The sequence below is a fragment of the Erithacus rubecula genome, assembly GCF_903797595.1.
Source record: "Erithacus rubecula genome assembly, chromosome: 25".
In the NCBI taxonomy this organism is placed as follows: Eukaryota; Metazoa; Chordata; class Aves; order Passeriformes; family Muscicapidae; genus Erithacus; species Erithacus rubecula.
Window position 1 is genome coordinate 1,290,239 of NC_136677.1, and position 26,921 is coordinate 1,317,159.

General features: G+C 49.2%; 1 protein-coding gene across 7 annotated transcripts in view; it reads right to left on the reverse strand.

Annotated features, from left to right (window-relative positions):
* Nucleotides 1-482: 482 nt before the first annotated feature.
* Nucleotides 483-26,921, reverse strand: part of NCAM1 (neural cell adhesion molecule 1) — an 86,359-nt gene continuing 59,920 nt past the window's right edge. For 2 of the 7 annotated variants that reach the window (XM_079326897.1, XM_079326898.1), the window contains 3 exons: nt 14,734-14,858; nt 13,631-13,811; nt 10,632-10,858 (listed from right to left, as the gene is read on the reverse strand). In XM_079326897.1, coding sequence (XP_079183023.1) covers nt 10,779-10,858; nt 13,631-13,811; nt 14,734-14,858 — 386 coding nt within the window. In that variant the 3' untranslated portion in view covers nt 10,632-10,778. Of the gene's footprint in view, nt 667-1,634; nt 2,331-3,147; nt 3,265-5,499; nt 5,708-10,631; nt 10,859-13,630; nt 13,812-14,733; nt 14,859-23,138; nt 23,178-26,182; nt 26,198-26,921 lie in introns of those variants that run through there. The other 5 variants (XM_079326896.1, XM_079326892.1, XM_079326893.1 and 2 more) reach the window with 5 other exon arrangements.

Genomic DNA, 26,921 nt, shown 5'->3' on the forward strand with positions numbered 1-26,921 from the left:
GTGCCCAGCAGCACACTGGTTATCTCTGCTATACTAACAAAGGAAACAACAGGGTCTCTTTGCTTTTTTTTTGTCTTTTTAGTGATTTTTTTTTTTTTTTTGTGTCTAGGACTACTTGATTTGGAGCTTCCCAACCACATTGCAACCAGCATTGCAATGTTTGCTTGTCTGAATATACACAGGGCCAGCTGAGCCCTGATTTGGTGATGGGTTTAACCCTGTTTTTAACATGTTTTACTTTTTAAAAGCAAGTGCACAACGAATAGAACTTCTCTAGAAATCTCAAAGAAACCAAGAAACAGAAATCAAAACAAACGAACAAAAAAAAAACAACAAAAAGAGAAGAAGAGGAAATTTAAAAAAAAAAAAAAAGGAAAAAAGAGACATTCCCTCCCTCCCTCCCCCCCATGTATGCATTTTTCTGGTTGGTTGATTTGTTTTTTTTTTTCTTTTTTAAAAAAAGGCAACAGACACTAGAGGAATGAGATGGGTGTGTGGGCTGTGATTTCAATGCTGGGGTGAAGGTTCCTCCGCCCCTCTGCCGGTGCTGATCATGCTTTGCTCTCGCTCTCCTTTGTTTGTGTGGCTTCGTTGGGCACCGCCTTCACTTCTGCCGGGGGGCTCTTCCTGTCCTGCACGGCGCCTTTGTCCTCTGCTGACACTTTCCTGGGGAGAAGCACCAGAGGGACACAGTTTAGAGGCACAGAAACGCAGCCTGGCCTGCCCCAGACGTGGGGAAGGAGGGTTTGTCTGGGAATAAATGGCTTTGGGACAGCAAAACCAGCGTTTGCTGATGTAGGAATAAGGAAAACCGAGCTCGGCTCCCCCACCCTGGTTCATTTAGGTCTGCATTAATTGGTTTTATTTGGCTTTTCCTGCCTTGGCTTGGCACAGGGCTCAGCTGCAAGGGTGCAAGAAGCAGCAGCAAGGAAACCTCACACAGCTGCAGAAGGATCTGATCTCAGCACCCAAACTCCCTGGTAATTTTGCAGCAATCCCATTTTTTGGTGTGTTCCTGCAGGAAGCCAGTCCTGGAATCCCCAGGCTGCTGGAGAAAGGGAACACAGAGGACAGGAATTCTGCCACAGACATTTTCACAAGCGAGAGGGAGGTCAGGACCCTGAGCCCAGCCAGAGTCCAACATCTGCAGCACAGCTGGGACCCTGCCCAGCCCCCAGGCGCTGTCTGCTCTCTCCTGCCCAACTCAGGGCGCTGCTCCAGCTTGGGGACAACTCCAGAGGTTCCAGTGCTGTCACCCTGCTGCCCAGCCCGACCCTGAGGCTCCTCTGCCCTGCAGGATCTGCTCACTGACCTGCAAACCTCAGCACCAAACTGCACTAATCCTGCTCTTCTTTGTGAAACAACAACCCAAAACACACAAAGCTGCCCAAAAGCCTGACCACCACCACATTTCTGACAAAATCCCAGCCTCCTTTCCTCTGCCTCTCTGGCACAGCCCACTCCTGCTCTCCTGCTGGCACAAGCCAAGCCAAGCCCCGTGGGCTCTCAGGGGAGTTAGTTGGCCAAGGAAACAGTGAGATCAGTCAAGAGAACACCCAACAGAGGACACAGCACGAGCACCAGGGCACGAGGGACACAGCACACAACCAACACAAGAGTAAAGGCGGCCGTACTCGGTCTTTGCTGGGGCAGAGCTGTCTGCAGCAGCAGCCTCGGGGGCTTGCCCAGCAGCAGGAGGAGAAGCAGTGCCAAGAGCTGCAAAAACATCCTTGGCAAGCTCAATGTCTGGTGGCTTGAAGGTCCCTTCGTCCATTTTTAAGTCCTCGTGCTGCGAGGGGTTGGCGGCGCCGCCCGAGGCAGCCTCGCTCTTGGGGCCGCCCGGGTTCTTGGGGGGCTCTGCTGGGCTCTTCACCGTGCTGGGCTCCTTCTCGGGGCTCTTGGCCACCTCCTGCTTGGGCTCCGAGGCAGCTGCGGGGCCGGGGGCGCCCGGCTTGCTCCCCGCTTTGGCGGCGTCGGCGCTGGGGCTGAGCACGGCCTGCCCCGGCAGGACGCTCGGAGATAAACTACTGGTGGCCGGAGCGGAGCTGGGGGTGTCGCTGAGATCCACCAGAGGGGCCACCGTGGGGGTGGAGGAGGGTGGTGCAGGTGACACCGAGGCGCTGGCCGCGCCCTTGGCCGGGGTGGCCTGGCCGGTGGCCGCGGCGTCGGCGCTGGCCGGAGGGGCAGTGCTGGAGGTCAGCGTGGTGCTCTCGCTGGTGGGGCTGTTCTGGGCAGTGGCAAAGGTTTCAGTGATAGTGTCAGAGTTAGTGGTGCCCGTGGTGACAGAAGGCAGCATGTCCTCCACGGTGGCGGCGGTGTCGGTGGGGTGCCTGCGAGGGGACACGGGGACAAGAGAGAGAGAGAGAGAGAGAAAGGGAGAGAGAGAGAGAGAGAGACAGTGAGCCCCGAAGTGACAGCAGGGAGAGGGGGCACAGAGGGAGAGAGAGGACAGCACACACATGAGACACGGAGCAGAGACGTGCAGAGGTGGGACATGCAAAGGGATGGGATGGCTGAGGATCACCAGGAAGAGAAATAAAGCCAAGAGGACCTGCAGGAATGGCTTGTTCATGGGATCCTGTCAGCTCACAGACTCTTCTCTCCTGGCCTGAATCTCTCTGCCAGCTCCCTGAGCCTGCAGCCCTGTGCCACCTGCCACCAACACAACTCAGTCCCGGCGTGGGACCCTGAACCCAGCCCCCAGCAAACCTCAATTCCTTCTCTCACAGGCACTGTAATGCAGACTCAGGCCCCTGCCAGCTCCCAGCTCTCTCAGAGTGCTCAGCCTCACTGTGATCCACATCCAGGGCCATCCTGGGGATCTCTCTCCTGGCCTCAGGCTCTCACCCAGCACTGCTGGCACATTCTCGCTGCCAGCTGGGGCTGGCTTCACTCTGGATCCTTTGCAGCGAGCCTGGGCAGTGCTGGATCTCCACACTGGCAGAGCCTTTCAGGAAACACTGCTTCCTTCCCCTTTCCCTTCCAGGGCTGGGAACAGCAACCACTGAAGCTCGACAGGAGGCACTTCCTCACTGGCACGCGGAGATTTTACCTTTCTTCCTCTCTTCCTAACTGGTGCTGCTGAGGGACTAGGGCAGCTGAGGGCAGTGCAGTGACCCTGAGCTAGGGCTGCCTAAGGCCACGTACTCAGGCTCAGTCAGCGGGGTGGTCTCGTTGGGCTCCGTGTGCTTCCCCCCGTCGTGGTTGGGGGTCCTCTCCTCCTCGGTGCGCACCTCCACGATGGGCTCCTTGGACTCATCCTTCCTGCAACGAGCAATGCACGGGCAGGGATGGCTGCAGCTGCACAGCCAGCCTGCACAGGGCACAGTGAGCTCAGACAGGGGCACAGTGAGCTCAGACAAAGGGCACAGTGAGCACAGACACAGGGCACAGTGAGCTCAGACACGGGGCACAGTGAGCACAGACACAGGGCACAGTGAGCACAGACAGGGGCACAGTGAGCACAGACACAGGCACAGTGAGCACAGACACAGGGCACAGTGAGCACAGACACAGGGCACAGTGAGCACAGACACAGGCACAGTGAGCACAGACATGGGCACAGTGAGCTCAGACACAGGGCACAGTGAGCTCAGACAGAGGCACAGTGAGCACAGACACAGGCACAGTGAGCACAGACAGGGGCACAGTGAGCACAGACACAGTGAGCACAGACACAGGCACAGTGAGCACAGACAGGGGCACAGTGAGCACAGACACAGGGCACAGTGAGCACAGACACAGGCACAGTGAGCACAGACAGGGGCACAGTGAGCTCAGACAAAGGGCACAGTGAGCACAGACACAGGGCACAGTGAGCTCAGACACGGGGCACAGTGAGCACAGACACAGGCACAGTGAGCACAGACACAGGGCACAGTGAGCACAGACACAGGCACAGTGAGCACAGACACAGGGCACAGTGAGCACAGACAGGGGCACAGTGAGCACAGACACAGGCACAGTGAGCACAGACAGGGGCACAGTGAGCACAGACACAGGCACAGTGAGCACAGACAGGGGCACAGTGAGCACAGACACAGGGCACAGTGAGCACAGACAGGGGCACAGTGAGCACAGACACAGGCACAGTGAGCACAGACACAGGGCACAGTGAGCACAGACAGGGGCACAGTGAGCACAGACACAGGCACAGTGAGCACAGACATGGGCACAGTGAGCTCAGACACAGGGCACAGTGAGCTCAGACAGAGGCACAGTGAGCACAGACACAGGCACAGTGAGCACAGACAGGGGCACAGTGAGCACAGACACAGTGAGCACAGACACAGGCACAGTGAGCACAGACAGGGGCACAGTGAGCACAGACACAGGGCACAGTGAGCACAGACACAGGCACAGTGAGCACAGACAGGGGCACAGTGAGCTCAGACACAGGGCACAGTGAGCACAGACACAGGCACAGTGAGCTCAGACAGGGGCACAGTGAGCACAGACAGAGGCACAGTGAGCACAGACACGGGCACAGTGAGCACAGACAGAGGCACAGTGAGCTCAGACACGGGCACAGTGAGCACAGACACAGGCACAGTGAGCACAGACAGGGGCACAGTGAGCTCAGACACAGGGCACAGTGAGCACAGACAGAGGCACAGTGAGCACAGACAGGGGCACAGTGAGCTCAGACAGAGGCACAGTGAGCACAGACAGGGGCACAGTGAGCACAGACAGAGGCACAGTGAGCACAGACAGGGGCACAGTGAGCTCAGAGGCACAGTGAGCTCAGACAGGGGCACAGTGAGCTCAGACATGGGCTGGGCACTGCTGGGGCCACTCCTGCTGCCAGCACAGAGCTCTGAGTGCTGCCACAGCTGGGCTGTCCAGAGCTGGGATGAGTGGGATGTCTAGTACTGGGATGTCCAGGATGACCAGCACTGGGATGACCAGCACTGGGATGTCCAGCACTGAGATGAATGGAATGTCCAACACTTGGGATGTCCAGCATTGGGATGTCCAGGATGTCCAGCACTGGAATGACTGGGAGGTCCAGCGCTGGAATGACCAGCACTGGGATGAATGGGATGTCCAGCACTGGGGTGTCCAACACTGGGATGAGTAGGATGTCCAGCATTGGGATTTCCAGGACTGGGATGTCCAGCACTGGGATGAATGGGATGTCCAGCACTGGGATGAGTGGGATGTCCAGCACTGGGATGAATGGGATGTCCAGCACTGGGAAGAATGGGATGTCCAGCACTGGGATGTCCAGTACTGGGATGACCAGCACTGGGATGAGTGGGATGTCCAGCACCAGGCTGTCCAGCACTGGGACCACATATCAAATGGCCACCAACAGGAACGAGACAAAAAACCAGACAGAAGAACAACTCCACCAACACCTTCCTGCAAGCACCACCACCACCCCAGCCCCTCCCAGGACCACGAGAGCCCCCAGCCCCAGGGCAGCTCCCTGCCTGTGAGCTGGGCACAGAGGGAGCCCTGGGGGCACAGAGGGAGGGTTTTGGGGGCAGTACTCACGAGAAGGCTGCCTTGCCCTCCTCCATGTCCTTGCCCTTGGCCCCCGGGCCGGATTTGCCGCACAGGTTGACGGCGATGCACATCAGCAGCCCACACTTGTTCAGGAAGTAGCAGGTGACATCCACGGCCACCAGCAGAGCCACAAACACCACCACCAGGATGCCAATGATGGCAGCAGTGCCCAGCCCCGAGGTAGGGCTGCTGCTGGCTTCAGACACCGAGGGAGAGAAGAAGAGAAGGCGTTCGGGTTAAAATCGGGGCTCAGGTTTGGCTGCACTTGAGTTGGATTTTTAGCAACTCCACCCTGTGTGCCAGTCAGTGCTCTGTCCCACAGACAATCTGCCTGAAGGATGGATGGAGCTGCTGGGGCTTCTCCCATCCCTGCTGGGATAAAGCTTGGGAATCCCCTCCTGCTCCCCCCTCCTCCTCCTCCTCAAGAGGAAGGTCCAGAGTGGCTCTGGCACTGCCCAAGCCTGGCCCAAGGGGAGCTGGAAGCACAGCCCAGGCTCTGCAGCAGGATTTTTCCTAGTGGGATACAAATCCCTGGGCAGTGCTCAGTGCTGGTGAGCCCTGAGGGGATGGAGGTGAGTTGAACCCCTCCCTGGAGCTCTCCAGAACATGCTCGTGGCTCCCCAGCCTCTATCCCTGGAATCCCTTGGAATCTTTGCTTTGCAGAACCCCCAGCAGAGCCCCTTTACCCCCCAGCCCCATTTCAATTGACTTCAGGTGAGAAAACCCTCCCAGGGCTCCAGACAGAGCCATGCCCTCTGCACACATTTTGTTTAAAAACAGGAGGCACAGAGCTGCTGCTTCATTTTGTGACCCCCCAGAAGGATCAAGGAATGCAGGAAAGTCCAGAAGAGCCCCTGTGAGGCAGCAGACTGACACTGGGGACCCAAATCCACTGTCCCACAGCCCCTGCCAGCAAGCTGCACAATTCCATGGACTCATCACCCTCTGGTGCCTGCAGGGAGTGAGCAGGGCAGCACTTCCCTGTGTGGATGGTTCAGTAATTCATGTGCCCTGGGGCAGGGTCACACTCCCCATTCTGGGCAGATCAGACATCCCTGAGCTGCAATTTCCCCCTCCTGGAAAACTCCACTCACACCACAGCACTGCTCTTTGCCTCCCCTCTGCCCCCCCAGCTTTTCCAGGAGCTGTCACCCCCTCAAATTCCTGCTGTGACAGGCACAGACCCCTCTGCTCCCCCCAAAAACCCCCCAGAGCAGGTCCCAAGCTCCCCTCAGCCCCTGCCCTGCTCCTCTGCCCCAGGAGGAGGAGGATGGAGCTGGGGAGAACCAGGGCAAGCCTGCAGAGGAATGTCCCTGGTTTTTTTTTGCTATTCCAGGGTTTTACACCTCAGACAAGGAAACTGGGCCAAGGTAATTGCCTGCAATTTGGGTTTCTAGGCTGGTAAGGGAGCCCTGCAATTTGCAGGAGCTTTCAAACCTTTCCCATTAGCTGTGGTTTCATAAATCCCAATTCTTGGCATGAATTGATATTCCAAACCTTCCAGGGACTGGCAGCAAGGAAACATAATAGAAAAATCCTCCACCACCCCATGGACTTGGGAGGCTCTTGGTGCTGCCTTTCTTTTTCCTTGTAAAGGAATTTTGCTGCTCATATAAAATGCAGGAATCATAGTGGAGATTGTTCTTTTCACAGCCTGTCCCATCTGATTAAATTAAATTGATCTACAGATACTTTCAATAACCATTCCCTCCACCCTGTAGCTGGATTTATGTTGTATTTAATTAAATGAATATTTAGACATCCCTAAAACAATTCTGTGTACAAAAGAAATATATAAAGAAATGGGCTGTGGAGCAGCTGCTCAGACTGTGTGTATGAAATAAATGTAATAAATTGGTGTTCTGACCTGATCCACATCCAACTCTTCCATTAATCCCCTTCAGCCACTCTCAGGACTAAGAGGAATAACAATTCCACCGGATAAATAATGAAACACAAACCATTAAAGAACTTCTGGAGTCCTTAATTCTAAAGAAGTCAAGAATTTATTAATTACAAATTATGTTTTCCAATGGAAAATGAGCTTCCTGCAAGACTGCCTCTTTCTAATCTCCCTCATTTTACAGGGCACAGGAAAACCACCCAGCAGCTTCAGTTTCTGTACAAAAACTGCCCTGGCAGAGAGAGCTCAGCTGTGTCTTCCTAAGGGGGTCCCAGAGAATGTCCAGGCACAGGCAAAGAGACAAAGAGGATGGAGAGAAGCAGGTGGGACTCCAGATATTTCAAAGGCCCTAGAAGATTTGGCAAATGAAAGAATGGACAAAACCAATAAAAATCCATTCTGTGCACCCAGAAACAAAAGCCAGGAGGAGAGGCTCTTTGTTCTCAGTGATGCCAACAGCTCCCACTTGCACACGGGTGGGAATTTCCTCTGCAGGAGGGGATCAGACAGAGCTGCTCCCCCAGACACTCAGAGTGGGGACAGCACAGAAATGCAGTGTCCCCACCTGGGATTGCCCTGCTGCACTGAACTCCTGCTGCTCTGGCACCCCAGTGCCCTCCAGGCTCTGCTGCTTCCCTGGGCAATGTCAGGGGGCCACAAACCCCACAGTGGGCTGGCCTGGAAGGGACAAGGTGTTCCTGTCACATCCAGGGACACCTTCCACCAGCCCAGCCTGGCCAGGGGCAGCCAGAGCTGCTCTGGGAATTCCATCCCAGCCCCTCCCCACCTCCACGAGGCAGAATTCCTTCCCAAGATCCCCCCAACCCTGCACTCTGTCAGTTTGAGGCCATCCCCCCTTTCCTGTCCCTCCATCCCTTGGAAACAATCCCTCTCCACTTCTCCTTTCAGGGGGCACTTAGGACACCCCAAATCTCCTCCCCTCAACACACAGTGACCCCAAAATCTCTTTTCTGCAGTGAATCAGACCCTGCCCCAGCTGCCCCTGCAGCTCCAAGAGTGAGGAGCAGCTGCTTTAAAAACCTTTCAGATAAAACCTTTTAGATAAAACCTTTTAGATAAAACCTTTTGGATAAAATCTCCATGGTATCCCCCAGAACCTTGCAGGTGCAGACACCTGGTGGAGCAGGACATTCCCAAACTTTCCTGCCCATAAAATGCTCTGACAAACAACTCTGAGAACTTTAACAAATCCTGGGAATCCTGCAAGGCTCTGCAGCCCCTGACACACACATGGGAACTGCAGGTACCACGAAAATCCCAATGTTTGAGCATCTTCTGCTTCCAGATGTGAATCGCTGCCTCCTCTCTGAACTGACTTTTCTAAAAACTCTCTCTAAAAACTCTTTTGAAATTTCATTTTTCTCACATCAAGACCTTGAACATGACACCTCAAAGGACTGACAGATCTCTGTGTTACGAATCTGCACAAATCAGTGCCAAAAAAATCCCAGTTATGCTCCTTATTTTATCAAACAGAAATAAATACTTTGTGTCCATTTTCCATGCTGGCTGGGCTCCTGGTTGCTGTTGAGTTTGGGATTAATTTCAGACACATTAATGATGTTTCAGCTGTCTCAGGGCTGTGCCACAGAGAATCCTCCCCTGCCCTAAGCCCCAGTCCTGGGACAGAACCCCCTCCACACCACCCCACACAAAATTAGAGATAATTTTAATAACTGGTGATTTTAAACTGATGATTTTAATTAATAACTGGGGATTTTGGTGAGAATCTCAGGAAGTGATCTCCCTCTGTGGGAAAGGGGAAACCACCAAAAGCTGACCCCAGATCTACAGTGAACAGAATTAATCCAGTTAGAGGGGAAATCACACCATTTCTTAGTACCAGGGTTATTTTGCTGCACTTCAGCAAACTCCAAAGCTCTAACAAAGTGTCTACACTCTACAACACTGGAAATGAGGGGGTTTTGTAAAAAAATAACCAAAAACCAAAAAAACAATAAAAACAAAAAAAGAAATCCACAGGCTTTGTGTGTGACACCTACAGCAAGTTTTCATTTACAATCCAGACAGAAAAGTTCACAACTCATAAAGAACAAGGTGTGAACAAACACAGCAGAGCAGAAAGGGCAGAGTCAGACACCAGTGAGGGCAGGATTTTGTTTGTCCCTGTGAGAATTTTGTCAGGAAGATGAAACCCACCCAGCTGAGAGGGTTTGAGACACTCTGGACAGACAATTCAGGGGAGAGACCCCTGATTTCAGGAGGGCATTAGAGGGGATGGATTTTCTATCCCAGTGGATTTTCTATCCCAGTGGATTTTCTATCCCACTGGACTTTTTATCCCAAAGGATTCCCTATCACAAAGAATTCCTTGGGGTTGCTGTATTGGGTTTTTTGAGATATTTTTAGTGTGGGTTTGTGTTGTTTTTTTGGGTTTTTTGGGGGGTGGGTGAGATCTGCTGTTTTTTAAAGAAGCAAAGTAAAAATAATCTGAATTTTTGTTCAAGGAAATTCCCAGATAACAAAGCTGGTTCTACTGCACCAGCTGAGCCCATGGATTAATCCTGCCACACACACAGTTGAGCAGGAATACCATCAAGGATCAACAACAATAATTCTGCTGCTTGGGAGATTGGATCCAAGCTAAGATTTTCTGTTAGAACAGCAAGGAAAGGGATCTCTGAGGAAATCCAGGGGGTGTTAGAGAAGCACTGGAAATTCCAATTCCAAGTGTCCAGGGGCTGTGCCTGCCCAGCTGTACCCAGGGAGGGACCAAGGGGAAGCAGCAGAGCCCCCAGAGGGATCCCAGCAGATGTTTGCAGACAGAACAGCACAGCAGGAAAAGCTTCCAGACATCAGAATCCACAGCAAGAACCCCCAGGGACATCTGGGCACGAGGGGCTCTGGCAAATCTTCTCTTGCTTTTTTACAGTCTGTGGGTTGGGGGTGTGGATGGGGCCTCCTTTTGAACAAGATCAGCACCAGATGTGCAGAGAAATCAGTGAAAAGCAGGATCTTAAAGGCTTTCAACATTGCACCTTCCTTTGATGGAAACAGCAAACAACACCAAAAAAAAAAAAAAATCTTTCTTTACATCCACTTAAAAGGGCAAACTCATTACAAGTAACAAAAAAAATGTCAAAGAGAAAAAACTTGGCTTAAACCTTTTTTCCTCGTTACAAAATACTGACTCTTTCAAATTAAACATTTCTTTTTTCAAGTGTTCTGCGTTTGTTTCTCTTTTTTTTTTGTTTGTTTTTTCTCTGAACTGACACGATCCTCTGAAGCAAAGTTATCTCCTTTCACACCTTGGTGGCACCCAGGCCTTCCCAAGCAAATATTGCTTTATTTGACTATTTTTTTTTTGTTTTGTTTTAAGTTTCTAACAGAGCAAAAGCAGAGTCACTGCAGAAAGAAGCAATGAGACAAAGGAGGACGACGTTGATGGAGTTCCCAAGGTCGCTGCAGGTGCCAGACAATGTTCCCAGGAGGGGGGGACATGGTTGTTTTAAAAACAAATTTGGTGCATGTGGCAAGCGTGGATGTTCCCCGTGAGATCCAAGGTGACCATGGATGACAGACATAGGAAAGGAATTGGGGGGGAAAAAAAAGGGAGAGGGGAGGGAAATAAGGAGGAGAGGAAGAAAAAAAAAAAAGTAAGAAAGAGAAAGAGAGAGAGAGAGAGAGAAAGAGAGAAATAGATAAAAAAAATTAGGTCATAAATACAGAAAACATAAGAATCCAAGGTTTTATTTACTGTTGTAAATTAAAGTGGCTCAGGGTTCAAGGAGCAGCACATTCTCCACACGAGGGGCAGAAGCTCAGCAAAGCCCAAAGCTGCAGAGCAGGGTCCAAGGCAGGGTCAGAGGGGTTTGCAAGCAAATGAGATTAAAAATGAGGGGACAGAAGGGGCTCAGCCAGAGACAGGGAGATGGTGTCTGGACTTTAACAGGGAAAAAAAGGAAAACAAGAAAAGCTCTGGTGCAGCAGAGAATCCACCTGCCTGTCCAAGCCCTTCCCCAAAGCCTGGATAAAAAAATCCACATTTTCCTGAAGGAGCACCAAGGAATGTCTGACTTTGCCATTCAGCCTCCCAGCAGCTTGGGGACCACTCCAATGCCACTGTGATTATTGTCATTATTGTTGTTATTATTCCTGAAAATAACACCCTTATCCCTCCAGCCTCTCAGGCCTCTGCACAGGTGAGGGGAACAAAGGATTCCACACAGTAAATTCACATTTTCCTGCAGGGAATCCCTGGCTCTTGCTGTCAGCAAATGGCTCTGCCTCCTGCTCAGCTCATTCTGAATAAAAACACAGAAATGCCAAGAAACAGAAAGGAAAGGAGCACACAGAGCCTCTCCCCAGTTTGGCAACAAAACCTGTGGGGCAGAGGAAAAGCCAGCCCTGGGAATATTTTCCTCAGTGTTTTCAGTCTGAGCACCAGGGAACACCTTGGAAAGCCAAAATGACAAAACCAAGGAAAAAAAGAGTCACAAACAAACATTTCACTGCACAAGGACACAGCACTTCCTGAGGAACAGCTCCTGGGGACACCCTGCACACCCAAAATCTGATTTTTCAAGGGCAACTTTTGAGTGGCAGCCTCAGGTCCTGGCTCCTCCTGTGCTTCACACCAAGCTAAGCCATGAAAAACTGCAGACAAGTTTCACCTCTGCTCACAAAATGGTTTTTCCCTGTTTGTTTAGAGGGTCCCTGCACGTGTTACATGGATTTAAAGGGCTCAGAGGGGGAGCAAGGATTAGAGCTGTTGACAATTAGAATGAAAATTAGAGTGAGTTAATGAGTTACTGAGGCTCCTCCCAGCCAGAACCACTGCTCAAGCAGCCCCAGTCTCTCCTTCATCCCATCTCCCTCCTCATCACTGCCAGCCCCACTTTTCCACCCCAATGTCACTCATTCTGTGCTCAACAAGGTGATTTCTGGGGAAAAACATGAAGGAAACTCTCAGGTTTCAAGAGAAAACACGAGGCAGAATGAAATGGAGTCAGTCCCTTCAGGATGGGCTGGCAGCACCACCCCTGGCTTGACTCAGCTTTAACCACCACAAATTCAATTTACAGCCACTCCTGCAATCCCATCCTCAAGTTCTGGTTGCTTTGTCTGGGTTCCCCCCCTCCTTTTTTAAAATGTCCACGTGTAGAAAAGCAATCCTAACTGTTCTTTCAACAGATTGCCACCAACTGCTCAATTCCAGTTTCCCAGCAGAGAGTTCTGCTGGGTTTTTGCAGTAATTGTCCTTATCCCTCACTTTATGAGCACACCAATAAGTACAGTCTGTCTTAAGAGCTTCCAGCAGCATCCCAAAGCTTTTGAGTTATTTTTTCCTAATGTCCTCCTCAACAGTGAATCGTTGCTGTTTGGAAATTACTGTCATTTGGCAATTTGTATTGAAAAATGCTCAGAGAGAGATTTTCATTGCTTTCTCATCCAACTGCCAGCAAACTCCTGATGCCTTTATTCCTCCAGAGATGGACAAACAAGCAGGGAGGGAGCTTTGGGAAATGTGAATTAGGAGAAGCATCACCCTGCAGAGCTGAAGGGAAACTGAATTGGGAAAAGCATCACCTGAAGGGAAATCTGAACTGGGAGGAAAAGCATCACCCTGCACATATGAATGGAAATCTGAACTGGGAAAAGCATCACCTGAAGAGAAATCTTTGTGAGAAGCATGATCCTGCACACCTGAAGGGAAATCTGAACTGGGGAAAGCATCACCCTGCACACCTAAAGGAAAATCTGAACTGGGAAAAGCATCACCAGAAGGGAAATCTTTGTGAAAAGCATCAATCACCCTGCACACCTGAAGGGAAATCTTTGTGAGAATCATCACCCTGCACACCTGAAGGGAAACCTGCACTGGGACAATCAATCATCACCCTGCACACCTGAAGGGAAATCTGCACTGGGACAATCAATCATCACCCTGCACACCTGTAGCACCCACCTGAGCTCAAAATCCCCCTTCCTGCTCCCATCAAGCTTCCCCTACCCCAGACAAGGAGCCACCATTCCCTGGGAAGAGCCAGGCAGGGATTTGCCGGGGGAGCGCTCCCACATACCTGCACAGGTATGCACACAGCCACGCCCCTCAGCTCCATGGGGACAACCAACCATGAGAGGATGGGCTTGAAGCAAGCGAGCTCGGGGGGTTACTGGGGCACACGAGGGCAGCTCGTGGCAATCACGGGCAGCAGCAGCCCCGGGCAGTACCTGGGATCACCGTGGGCTGGGCCGAGGTGCGGAAGGCGTAGTGGGCAGGTTTGGATTTGCCCTGCTGGTTCTCGGCCACCACGTACACCTCGTAGTCAGCGTTCCAGTCCAGGGACTTCAGCATCACGTGGTCGCTGCCCGAGGGCAGCCGGATCTCGGGCTTCCACTCCGAGGAGTGCTTCTGCAGGGAGGGAAGCACAGCCTGAGCCTGAGCCTGAGCCTGAGCCTGAGCCTGAGCACAGCCTGAGCCTGAGCCTGAGCCTGAGCCTGAGCACAGCCAGAACCTCAACCTGAGCCTGAGTCTGAGCCTGACCTGAGCCTCAGCCTCAGCCTCAGTCTTCCTGCTCTCCACATCCTGCTGCTGGGCTGATGTGTCCAGAAATATGGATTCTGTCACAGTGGCCCTTGTCTCCTGACACATGTTATCTGTTAATGGGCCATCTTTAAACCAGCTGGGGCAATCATCTTTATCTTTCCCACAGCTCACCCTCCCTCCAGGAGGTATCACCTGTTAATGGATCAGGTGTTAAAAACTAGGTGGGGCAATCATCTTTACCTTTCCTATGATCCACCCTTCATCCAGGAGGTATCACCTGTTAATGGGCCATTGTTAAAAACTGGGTGTGGCAGCGATTCTTATCACTCTGGGAGATATCTCCTGTTAATGGGCCATTGTTTAAAACCGGGTGTGGCAGCGATTCTTATCACTCTGGGAGATATCTCCTGTTAATGGGCCATTGTTTAAAACCGGGTGTGGCAGCGATTCTTATCACTCTGGGAGATATCTCCTGTTAATGGGCCATTGTTAAAAATGGGTGTGGCAGTGATTCTTATTGCTGTGGGAGATATCTCCTGTTAATGGGCCACTGTTAAAAACCGGGTGTGGCAACAATTCCCAGAGAATCTGGGAGGGTGGGACTGCAGAACCTGGAGCTGGAATTGGACAATGCACCCCAATATGTAATTGAACAATTAATCCCAATAGGCAATTGAACGATTAATCCCAATATGTAATTGGACAATGAACCCACCTCATTGACACCACGGGAGTGACAGAGATTTGTCCCTTCCATTCCCCCTCCCAGAGGCTGTGCCACACTTACAGCTTTGTACTTGATCAGGTAGTGCCTGATGGGGGAGCCACCATCGTCCTGCTTGATGACGTTCACCTTGATGGAGTTGCCATCCTCTCCTATGTGTCCTTCCAGCTTGGGGGCACTGGGTTCCCCTGCAACAATGGGGCATTCAGGGTTATTTGTGGGAAAAAAAACCAAAAAGGCATCCTCAAGGAAAATGTGCTCATAGAAACCAGAAGAATGTTATTTATTATCCTCAGCTCAGAGTGTGAGCTGACCCACACTCAAAGGACACTGTGTGTCTGAGGCATTTACCACACCCAAGTGCTTCTTGCACTTGAAACACCAAATTTCCATTTCTGAGTGTGCTGGAATGGAGACAGAGTGAAAAAGACCCTCCCCCCAAGAAAATCCCAAAGCAATGAGCACCTTGCTGCTGTTGTTGTAATAACTGCTGTGAAACACCTGCAAACATCACAAACCTCTGGGGCTGCTCCTGAGGGTGGGATGTGAAGGCACCTCTGGAAAGGACCTTGTGCCTCTCACACACACACACAGGGCTGCACTTTGGATTTGCTGAGGGTTTGAGAGTGGCTGGAGCACTTCAATGAATGTGAAAACAGCTGAGCAGAACCCAGAGCACATCCCCTCACTCAGCCTGGAGAGAAACTCACAGAAACCCCCTCACCCTCGTGGAATAACCATTTCTAGGGAAAAAGGCCATAATTTTCCAACGTGCATCCCTGCCACAGCAAAAAATGGGAATGTCCCTTCCTCCTGAAGGCACACTGAGTTATATCTCCAGCCCTGCACTCCCACCCTGCAGCTCTGCTAAAAAACCAGAGAAGGTTCCAGATTTACAGCCCTGGATTTGTGTCCTCATGGACAGCACAGGCACTCCTGAGTTCCACAGGAAGGTTCATCTCCCAACATCCTTCCAAAGTTCATCTTCAGAAGGAATCTGAAAACGTTTCCCCTCCCTCCTCCCTTCCAAAGGAATATAAGCACAAATTTTTGTGACATATCAATGGGAAAATGGCAAGACCTGGGTCTGAAACTGTGATTTAAGATGAATTCCCTGTTGTTGCACATTTCCAAGAAGGGAATCAATGACACTCCAGCAGTGTGGGACACACACATCTGTTTCAGACACCACAGCAACTCCTCTGACTGATGCAAAGAGGCAACACTCCATTTTTCCAGGTTATGCTTTGCTCTTCCAGGTTGTGTTTTTCTTTTCCAAACCCCTTCCTCTGCCTTTATCCCCACTCCAAGGTTCCCACACCCCCTGGAGGTTCCAGATGTGGATTCCACCCTGGGACAGCTTTCTCTCCTGTTTCTTTTGAACATGAAAAGGTGACACAAGTGTGGTTTAAGGCACATATAAACAGGAAATCTTCATCCTCACCTGGCCACATTGAACAGATCAGTCAAACAATCACTGATTTTTTTTCCCCCCAATCCCAAAAGGCAAACACCAGCACAAAGTCCCTGCTCTGACTGAGGGGCTGCCTGGCAGGAACTGCTCTGATTTCCTGGTTAATAATTCCCAGCCTGGTTCTGTCTCCCTGTGCCCCAAATCAGCTCCCAGGAGCAGCCAGGGCTGAGTTCTTGCCATGTTTGTGGCACATGGACACGAGAGCAGCATCCTCCTGCTCCTTCCCCACCCTCCAGCCTCAGGGAAATCAGTAATGAGCACACAGAGCTGCAAGTGCTGAGGGAACTGCACTGACAGAATCTGACCTTTTATCTAACACAGCCTGGATTTTTTTTTCCCAGTGATTGAGCACCAGGACTAGCAGGAACATCCTTTGAAAAGATGCTTATTCTTGATTTTAAATGTCAGAGATGCTGCTGTGCTTCACACGCAGCCGTTCCCATGATTAATTACCTGCTCTGCTGAAACTTCTCTTCCTTTTCTTCACTTTGAATTATCTAATTTCTAGCTCCTGATTCACTCCTTCCTCCCCCAGTAATTTAAAATAATTTCTGGTTTGAGAAGCATTTCTCTTCAAAGAGAAGAACACTCCTAAATGCTGAAAACCAAGAGGTGGAGCAGTGCAAGCCCTGGTAAAACACAGTTTTCTCTCCAGAAATACAAATTTATTTCATTTATCTCAAGCAGGTGGATGCAATCCAGACACAGAGCTGTAAAATGAAAACTGGGTTAGTGTGTCAAACAGAGGAGGAAGAAGTTTAGTGGGGAAAGTTTAGTCCAGCAGAATCAGCAACCCTACAATGAGTGAAAATGTGAGTAGCTGGAGAGAGAAGGTGGTCAGCAGAGAAGGGTCCATGCTCAGACATGCAGGGGTGGGTGCTCCATGCCAGGGCAGCAATCAGCCTGTCCCACCCTCCTCAGAGCCTCCCCCAGCCCCAAAAACAGGGGGACCCTTCAAAGACCCCACATGCTGCTGCTGTTTGGCTGGGTGAGAGCCAGCAGCTCCACAGAGCCCAGATTTCCTGTTCCATTATCAAATATTTGATTAAAACCCTCTCTGGGCAGGAGGGATGCAGGACCTTGTGCTGCCATGCTCAACTTCCCCCTCCAGGACACTCAGCACAGGGGAAAAGGTCCCAAATTTTAGATTTGGGGAGCTCAGCCATCCCTCCCTGGGCTCCAAAGGAGCCTGACCAAGGAAATAAAGATTTTTCTCCAGGCTCCTGAAGCTGCTGGTGGCAGGGGAGCTGAGGGCAGTGCTCTGAGCCATTACATTCCCAATTTTTATTATTTTTACACCCACTCTCTGCTAAGCCAGCAGCACACCCATCATCTGCTGCTGCAGGGAGGCAGGAAATGTTTGCTGCTGTCCTCTCAACACTTTGGTTTCTGTTCAGTGCTTCCTTGACCTAACACTGGGCTCTTGGATTTCAGACATTCTTGTTTTTATTGTGTTTTTCAGAGGGTGCCACGAGCACCAGGAGTGGGTGCAATGGGGAAAACAGAAAAAATTAAAAACCAGCACTTTAAACTGAGATTAAACCCTCGCCCAGCTGTCAGCAAGGAAAGGCCCTGCATCCTCCCTGTGCAAAAATGGAAAATTCTGCAGCAGAGGAATGAGGAGAGGGCTGATTGCTGCAATCTCTGAGCACCACACACACAGGAACAGACAGCAGAGCAAAAACACAGAGCAAGGACAGTCTGGGGGTTGGAGAGCACACAGGGGGAGCAGACAGCAGCAGCAGAAAAAAGGAACAGAAGCAGGAGGAGAAACGAGACAGGCACAGCTCCTCCCAGGAGGGGCAGGACAGGCTCTGTGTGCATGCACTCATGTGGGGATTACTGGTGTTAGTTTGGTTTTCCTGGCAAACCCCAGCCTAAATCCTGTCCTGGGGGTGGCTCCAGACAAAAAGGTGATTCCAGAACTCCTGGATGGTAAAATTGCATTTTTTGAAATTTTTTTTTTCCCTGGAATTGCTTCTCACAATTCCTCCTTTGGCTGGGGCAGCAGAAAAGCAGGAGCTCCCCTCCCTCCCTCCGCTGAGACTGTGCACAGAGTCAAGTTGTAAAAATCACAGCAGGAATTGGTTCTTCACCACCCCAGACTTTGCTGGAGGCTGATTCCACCTCCAGCAAGTGCCAGGCTCCATCATTTGCTTCTTCATTTGCTGGGGATCAGCAGCTCTGGGAGCTGAGCTCAGGGCAGAGCCTTGCCAGGAGCAACGAGGGGCTCTGGCAGCAGAAGTGCAGCAGCACCTCTGATGAAAATTGTGTGAGGTCTGGCTCCCACCACCAGCCCTGTGTGTGCTGCTTCACAGGATCTAGATGGAGGATTTTATAGAGAGAGAGGATTTATAACAGCATTTTATAGAGAGTGTTTCACAACACAGCTCTCATTCTAGCCATGCTTAAGTTTTACTCCCAATAAAAAGAAAATTATTTCTTAGATTGTGACAGACTCCAAATAATCAGACTCCAGAGAAGTCAGGATTATTTTGGAAGGCTACCAAACATGTACAGTGTGGATGTGTGCACATATCTCTATATAAATGTGTATTTTATAGGGTCAAAATGCTGCTGAAGCAACAGCAGAGAGGGTGCCCCCAAAATCTGAGCCCGAATTCCCCATCAAATTCGGGTCTGAGACACAAAAGGATTTTGGCCTTTGGTTCTCATTCCAGAGGTTTTTTAGCACCTTCCTAGGACAGTTCCTTGTTGGACTCTGAGAATGAAGAAGCAAATGACTGAGCCAGATGATTTGGCTTTTTTTCCTGTTTTCCCTCTAAGTTTTTTTCCAGCTTAAGGCAGAGAACTGAAGTCGAATTCTTCCCATGCAGACAGTGACGGGCAACTCCTCCAAAAATGCTCCAAACGGTGAGAATTTTTTTTTTTTTTTTTTTTCTTTTGGGGAATTTGGAGATCCCAGAGTGGAATCCTCACCCCAAAAAACCAGGCAACCAATCAGAACAAAGTATTTTACCTTCTGTTCACCAGCGAGGACGACATCATCAGCACCATGCAAGCCACATGACAAATTCACATGATACGCACGCACATGAGTTTGGTTGAAAGGAAAGTGGAGGAGGTCACATGGAAAATACAAAAAAATTAAAAAACTGATGTAAACAATGGGCAAGGGAAAAAAAATCAACAACAGAATTACAGAGTAAATAAAAATAGGAGCAAAATTAAATTAGCCAGCATATATCAGAAACACTGCAGGGGTGGGGGACCAGTAAAACCGCCTGGAAAATAAGAATATTAAACCACAGCAAGCACTGAGTTATGGCCTTGTGTTAGGCACAGCTGCGTCACTGCTTAGTCATACAAAGAACAAAAGGGACAAAAATCACTGGAGTGTGTGCCAGGACTGCTGGAGGAATCCACTAAACTGCTGGGAAGAAAAAGGGAATATTGTTATTGTGAGGCAGAGGAGGTGAAAGGGTCAAAACCAGCCCCAGACGAGGACAAACCTTGGCACCCACACTGGGCTGTCCTCCAAAAAACCAGCAAGCACTGCAAAGAGAAAAACCTGCTCAGGAAACCATTCCCAAGGACACTTTTCCATCAGAGAGAAAATCCTGCTCAGGTCACCATTCCCAAGGACACTTTTCCATCAGAGAGAAAATCCTGCTCAGGTCACCATTCCCAAGGACACTTTTCCATCAGAGAGAAAATCCTGCTCAGGTCACCATTCCCAAGGACACTTTTCCATCAGAGAGAAAATCCTGCTCAGGTCACCATTCCCAAGGACACTTTTCCATCAGAGAAAAGAGAAAATCCTGCTCAGGTCACCATTCCCAAGGACACTTTTCCATCAAAAAGAGAAAATCCTGCTCAGGTCACCATTCCCAAGGACACTTTTCCATCCAAGCTGTGGCTGGGTTGGGGTGGGTGGGCAGTGACACAGAGGGTTTGGGGGTGCAGGGGGGCTCTGCCAGCCAGGACAGGGAATCCAGCACCAGCAGAGGCTGGGGAGAGGGGGGAGTGCAGGGAGAGTGGCAGGGAATGAGGAAAAATCAGCTGCCAGAGCACTGAGCCCAAATTCCCTTCCCAAATCACTCCAGAACTCGTTTCTCATGCTTGTGCCTCTGTCTCCTCCTAATGAGGCCACTCCAGAGCTCTGGTAGTTCCCTGTTAATTTGATGTATAGAGAATTAAACCCTTCATCTTTTGGGTGCTTGTCTCTGACAAGATTAAGGAGAGGCCATTACCAGGGAAAAAAAACTGATGGCACAAAATGTAAAATCCATTTGTTACAGCCGAGCTCTCAATCCATTCTCTTTAACCAGACTCTCAGAACTCTGGGCACTGTGAACAAGGGAGCTCCAAGAGTTACTGTGAGATTGCCTGGAAGGAAAATCCAAAATCTTCTGCTCAGGAAGAAACATCTCCCAAATTCCACTGAGCTCAATATAAGCTGAGATTTCAAGCCAGGCAGGAGAGGCTGCCTGTCCTCATGAGAGGAGCTTCAGGTAAAGATCAAGAGTTAGCAGCATAAATAGAATAAACTGGTTTGGGCTGGAAGGAACATTGAAGATTATCCAGTCCTAGGCAGGGACACTTTCCACTAGACCAGGCTGTTCCAAGCCCCTGAAAACCTGAAAAAAAATTCCCTTTTTCCAGTGAGCTCAACCATTATATGGCAAAACAGGTCCCAGAGTGGAGAGAGCTGCAAGAAAAGCATCAAATCTGGTACAGAACAATTTCCTGCAGCAAGCTCAGGGGGCTAAATCCAAGGAGAGACATTCCTAAAGCTCCTCCATGCCCACTGACATCTGATCCCAGCGAGCCCAAAAAGCCAGGGAGGAGAATCCTGCAGCCTCATCAGGTTCCCATCCCTGCTCTGAGGTGCCCCAGAGCAGCTCTCAGTCCCTGATTGCTGCAGGTTTCACTGCCTGAGCCCGGGGTGAGGCCAGGGCAGAGCACAGATCACTCCCTGCAGCTGCAGTAATTGAATGATGCAGAGCTGGAGCATCTGCCCCTGCCACTGCCCTTCCTCTGCTGCTGCATTTCTCATTTTCACAGGCTGCAGCACAGCCCAGCATACAAATGTGGCAGCATTTGCATAAATGGAGTGCACACACAAATCTGAACTCAATGCAGGTGAAAAGGGAAATTTTCACCCTCCTCCTCCTCCACACACAACCCCCTCACCAACAAAACCAAATATTTATTATTCATTAGCTCTTAGCATCTTTTCTGAGTACATTTTTTAATTTTTTTTTTTTTTTAAGAACAAACCGTTCTGTAAAACATGAACCCAACATTTTCCCTGCTAGGAAAGCTGTCTCCAGCCCCCACATGAACAGAGAAGGGAGTCTCTGCCTGCTAAGGAATAAAGGATGAGCAGAGCCTGCTCCTCCAGCCCATCCTCCAAGGCTGAGGGGAATGGAAAGGTCCCTTCAGCCCCTGAGTGCAGCAGGGATTGGGGTTTGGCACCCTAGAAATAAAAAACTGGCACTTAAGAGATAAAAATGACTGCACAAGGAACAAGCTGCTTGTGGCCACTGACAGGTGAAGGATTTTTAAAGCCACCTGTATGACCATGAAACACACCAGTCATACATGCAGTATTAATTATAATTAATTATAAATTCCTTTGACTGGCCATACTCTCCTCTACCAAAATCATCCCACGCTTCATGCTTTTAGTGTTTTTCACTCAGCAAACCATTTCTAAGCCACCTCAGTTACCCCATGTTCCCACAAACACACTTTTTATTCTTGCAAATCACAATTAGAGCACCTAGCTTTGAAGATCATTAATAATTCAAAACACACACATGCACCAGGGAAATCTAAATCTTCACTGAGGGTTTTTCCTCTCCCTTGACCAACTGGTCTGAACCCAGTTCCCAGTTCAGACATGGTGTTTTTTGGAAGCCTGAGGGCTCTTTTAAGGCAAGCAGGGATCTCCCCTGCAGGATATTCTACCCCATCATCTGCATCTTCTTCCAGCATCCAACAGATTTTAATAGGGATAAATTAAACTGCATCTCTCTAGATTCAAACAGAGCAAGGCAGGGCAGCAAGAAAATGATTTAATCCACGTCCCCTTGGCAAAGGCAGCTTGAACACAAAAATGGGGAAGGTGAAAGGAAAGCATTCCTTTGGGAAAGAATAATTTTATTGGGGGAGTTATTCTTCTTTCTCTCCCTCTCTGTGCTTTCCCCAAACCTTTTATTCCCATTTTTCAGCCCGTGCTGGGCAGAAGGAGAGGAAGAGTGGCACCATGCTGGGCTCTGAACATGCTCACACAGCAAAGGGCAGACACCAGAAACCCAGCAGTGCCCAGAGCCCTGAAATTCCCAGTTCAGGGATCCAGAGCCTGGAATTCCCACTTCAGGGATCCAGAGCCTTGGAATTCCCAGTTACAGGGATCCAGAGCCCTGGAATTCCCAGTTACAGGAATCCAGAGCCTTGGAATTCCCAGTTACAGGGATCCAGAGCCATGAATTCCCAGTTACAGGGATCCAGAGCCTTGGAATTCCCAGTTACAGGGATCCAGAGCCATGAATTCCCAGTTACAGGGATCCAGAGCCATGAATTCCCAGTTACAGGGATCCAGAGCCCTGGAATTCCCAGTTACAGGAATCCAGAGCCTTGGAATTCCCAGTTACAGGGATCCAGAGCCATGAATTCCCAGTCCAGTGCCCAGAGCCCTGAATTCCCAGTTCCAGTGCCCAGAGCCCTGAATTCCCAGTACAGGGATCCAGAGCCCTGAATTCCCAGTTCCAGTGCTCAGAGCTCTGGAATTCCCAGTTCCAGTGCTCAGAGCCCTGAATTCCCAGTTCCATTGCCCAGAGCTCTGGAATTCCCAGTTCCAGTGCTCAGAGCCCTGAATTCCCAGTTCCATTGCCCAGAGCTCTGGAATTCCCAGTTCCAGTGCTCAGAGCCCTGAATTCCCAGTTCCATTGCCCAGAGCTCTGGAATTCCCAGCTCCAGGGATTCAGAGCCCTGCAATTCCCAGCTCCAGCTGCCAGTTACTCACTCGGTGCCTCGGAGCTCTGGGATGCAGGAGGAGCCAGGGCTGCCATGGAAACAAGGATGGACAGGACAGTCAGGGTCAGGCACTCCATGCAATCAGGGCTCTCGTGCTTTTACTTTGCTCATTTCAGATTTTTTTTTGGCTAATTTACATAGTAGGTTGGTTAAATTGTTAGTGTACTTCTTAGAGTTATTTCTTTTTTGTTGTGAGATGGGTTAGGAGGATGGTAAACTAGACTTAAACTTTAAAAGGTATAAAGGAAAACTTTATGAATAGAAATTAAAAGAAAAAAAATAGCAAAAATTAGAATAAAGCATTCAGAACACTTTTTCTCCACTCACACCCTCTTCTCTTTTACACTGATAATGTAGAGAAACAAATTAGTTAGTTTATTATCTCTAAATTAGTCTTTTTCTAATTAACTTAGGGAGATGAATCTCTTTTGTTAGTTCAGGAGACGGTTTAATAAGAAAATAGTTTTTTTTTTGTGGCTTTAATTTTTATGGATGGCAGTTGTTTGGGAAATTTGCAACTGAAAAATTTTTGAATATGTGCACGAGCAGCACTGCCAGGGCAGCAGGACAAGCAATCTCTGCTCCCAAAAACCAATCAAAAAACCTTTTTTTTTTTTTTGTTTTAAAACCAAAACAATTCCCAGTGCTGTGCCTCCAGCAGGCAGGGATGTGAGAAAGGTAAATCAAACCCTGCAGAGCAGCTGCAGGGAGAGAGATTTTGGGAAAAAAAAACCCCTCCAGGGGTGCAGAAGAAACTTTCAGGGTGTTAGGGATGCACAGAACTCGGGGAGGAGACCATGCAGGGCACACAGGAGCAAAACCCTCCTGCCATACTCACTGTGTGCCAAAGGGGAGCTGGGGGCAGCAGCACTGGCTGGGGGGAGAGAAAGGAGTGAGCCAAGGGAGAGAAATCCTGGGAAATGCTGCCAGGAATGAGATCTGGAATGTGGGTGTGAGCTCAGTGCTGGTTTGGGGGTTTGTGCACTGAGGTGTTTTGGGATCAGCAGCACGGAGTTGAATATTTTGGGGTTCAAGCTCCCCCCTGGTTCTCCAGGCCTTTGTTTGGCTCCAGGTTTGTAAGGAAAAGGAAATGAAGAAAAGCAGCAAATGGTTAAAATGAAAATACAGACCCAGGTCAACCCAGACTTCTCTTCTGTGCCACTATAATCCATAATTATCACTAATTACCTCATGGAGAGGCAGTCTAAGATAGAAAGAAACTTCTTTTTTTCTTATTGAGGGAAATTAAAAAAATCAAAAATGACTACAGCCTTATCCCAGCAGGCATTAAAAACTGTGTCAGGTTTGACATTCAGACAGAAACTTTAAAGAACAGGGCAAGGAAAACAAGTGGCTTTGATTAATCTGAGCTGTAAAATTCCTGAAACATCTCTGTGACCTTCAAATCACACTTGAGGGGACAGAAATTCTTCCTGCCCACAGAGAGGTGATTGGAATTCCAGCAGAGATGGAAAAAAGGGCATTTTTGTGGTGCCATTTCCTCAGGCAGGATCTGAGATGGGCTCAGAGGAATGGGGGGACACAGGACTGATCCCAGCTGCAAAGCCTGGGAGAGCAGCATGGACTGGTAAATAAAAAATGGGTTCAAGGAGGGAGAACTGGAACTGGGGAGCACAGAGGGACTGGCAGCCCACTGCCACATGAAAATTAAAATAGAATAAAATAAAATATAAAATAAAATAAAATAAAATGAAATAAAATAAAATAAAATAAAATAAAATAAAATAAAATAAAATAAAATAAAATAAAATAAAATAAAATAAAATAAAAATTTTAAAAAACAAAGGACTCCAGTGAGAAGTGCTGGAATGTTCTGCTAAGCCACCTGCCTGTCCCCAGGTGATGGACAGGGCTGGGCAGAGCTTTTCCTGTTCTTTTTCCTCTGCTCTCAGCTGATTTTTCCCCCTTTTCCTGCAGCCCTGACCCCACCACCCCCATGTCATTACTGCCCCTGGAATTAAAAATCTCACACTGCACAAATCTCTGGAAATGCCTCCCTTACTGGTCCTGCTGTCCCTCCATCCCTCCCTTTCCTGCTCCACTAAATCCAAGTTTTTCTCCAGTTTTGTATTTTTGTTTTTTTTTTCCAGGGGAAACGGCGCAAGCGTGAATCCAAATTTGGGCTCAAAATAAAAATATTAAAAATTCCCCTCCTGTTTCTCCCTTCAGGAATCTCAAACAATGTCACAGCAGCTTCTTGGAGCTTGTCCTTGTGATCTTGGCAGTAACAGCAGCTCCCCAGGAGGATGCAGTGATAAATGGAATGATGCTCACTGGGACAAAGAGGGTTTTTTTAGCTTCATTGATCAGTTTTGATGGGAAAGGCACAAAGCTATGGAGCCATCTCAGTATTTCACTCACAATTGCACCAACCCATCACATTCCTGACTCATTCTGCACGGGGAAGGGGAGAACATGCCATTATTTTTAGATTTAGTATGAGGTTCATTTGTTTCATCACACAATCTACACAAGTGCTGGAAGACTGTCCAGTGGCAAAGATCATTAGTGAGAAGAGGAAAAAAAACCTGATTTTTTTTTTTCTTAAATTTTGTGCTTTCAAAATCGTGGAGATATTTAGAATTTTTAAGTTTTTGGCTGGTTCTGGTCTAAACCAGACCTGCAATTTAGTTGAATTGATTTCCCTGAATTATCTCAATATCATTAAAATTGAACAATTTTTAATGGATTCATAAATATGAAGCCTTCCACTACTCCACTCTGAGTCAACAAGCTAACTATTATTATTTTGATTATTATTATTATTAGGTAATCACTACATTAAATATTTCAACTGCATGCTGTAGAGCACAGACAAAGAATTAACCCTAATTCTGTTCTAAAAAAGAGCAGAGTCAGTGTTGTTAGGAAATGGACACTACCAGTTACTCTCAATCCTAAAGCCCCTGAGAGGAAAAAGGCACTAAAAAATTAAAAGCTGAAAGTCCTGGGTGTTAGAGGAACACTCTATAAACACCAAGAGAGAGTGAAAGAAATGCAGAGAGCACTTACGTGGGTGAGGGATGCCTGCAGTTTATCCATGGATGGGACACAAAAACCAAATAAAAAGAACGGAGATAGACACACAGAAAAAAAAAAAATAAATGTAGAAGATGAATAAATAAATAAATGAAGAGGAGACAGAGAATATGGAGTTGGGAAATCACCATCCCAGGTGGGCCCTGCTCAGCAGGGATGGGCAGAAGGTGGAAAAGTCGAGCCTGGGCAGAGCTCAGGGGGCTCCAGACATGCTAGGTCCAGCAGAGAAATTCCAGCAGAGGCTGGGAACAGCATCCAGGGCTGAATGCAGGGGGAGAGGGAAAGAACCACAGGGAGAGCAGCTCTCCCTGCCTGCTTTGGTCACACCTCCCCTGCCCACCCCACTTTTTAATTGTTTTTCTCTCCTTCTCACCCTGAAGAGCTCCCTGGGATTCAATTCTTTCCTGGAAGAGGAGACAGTGCTGGGCCACAGCAGGACATGGCAATGGCCCAGGCAGAGCAGAGAAGAGCCTGAGGAATCCATGGGATCCCCTCAAGAGCTGCATGGGCACCTCAAAGATCTCACAGAGCAACCCTCCCTCCCTCCCTTCACCTTCCACAGCCCTGCACTGAACACCTCAGTCTGGAAAGCAAACCAGCCTTGTGACAGTGACATCACATTCCCTGGGACCAACACCCTTCTCAGCTGCTTCTCCTCATTAAAATTCTCCTTCACACTGCCCCTTCTCCTCGACACCACCAAGGTTAAACT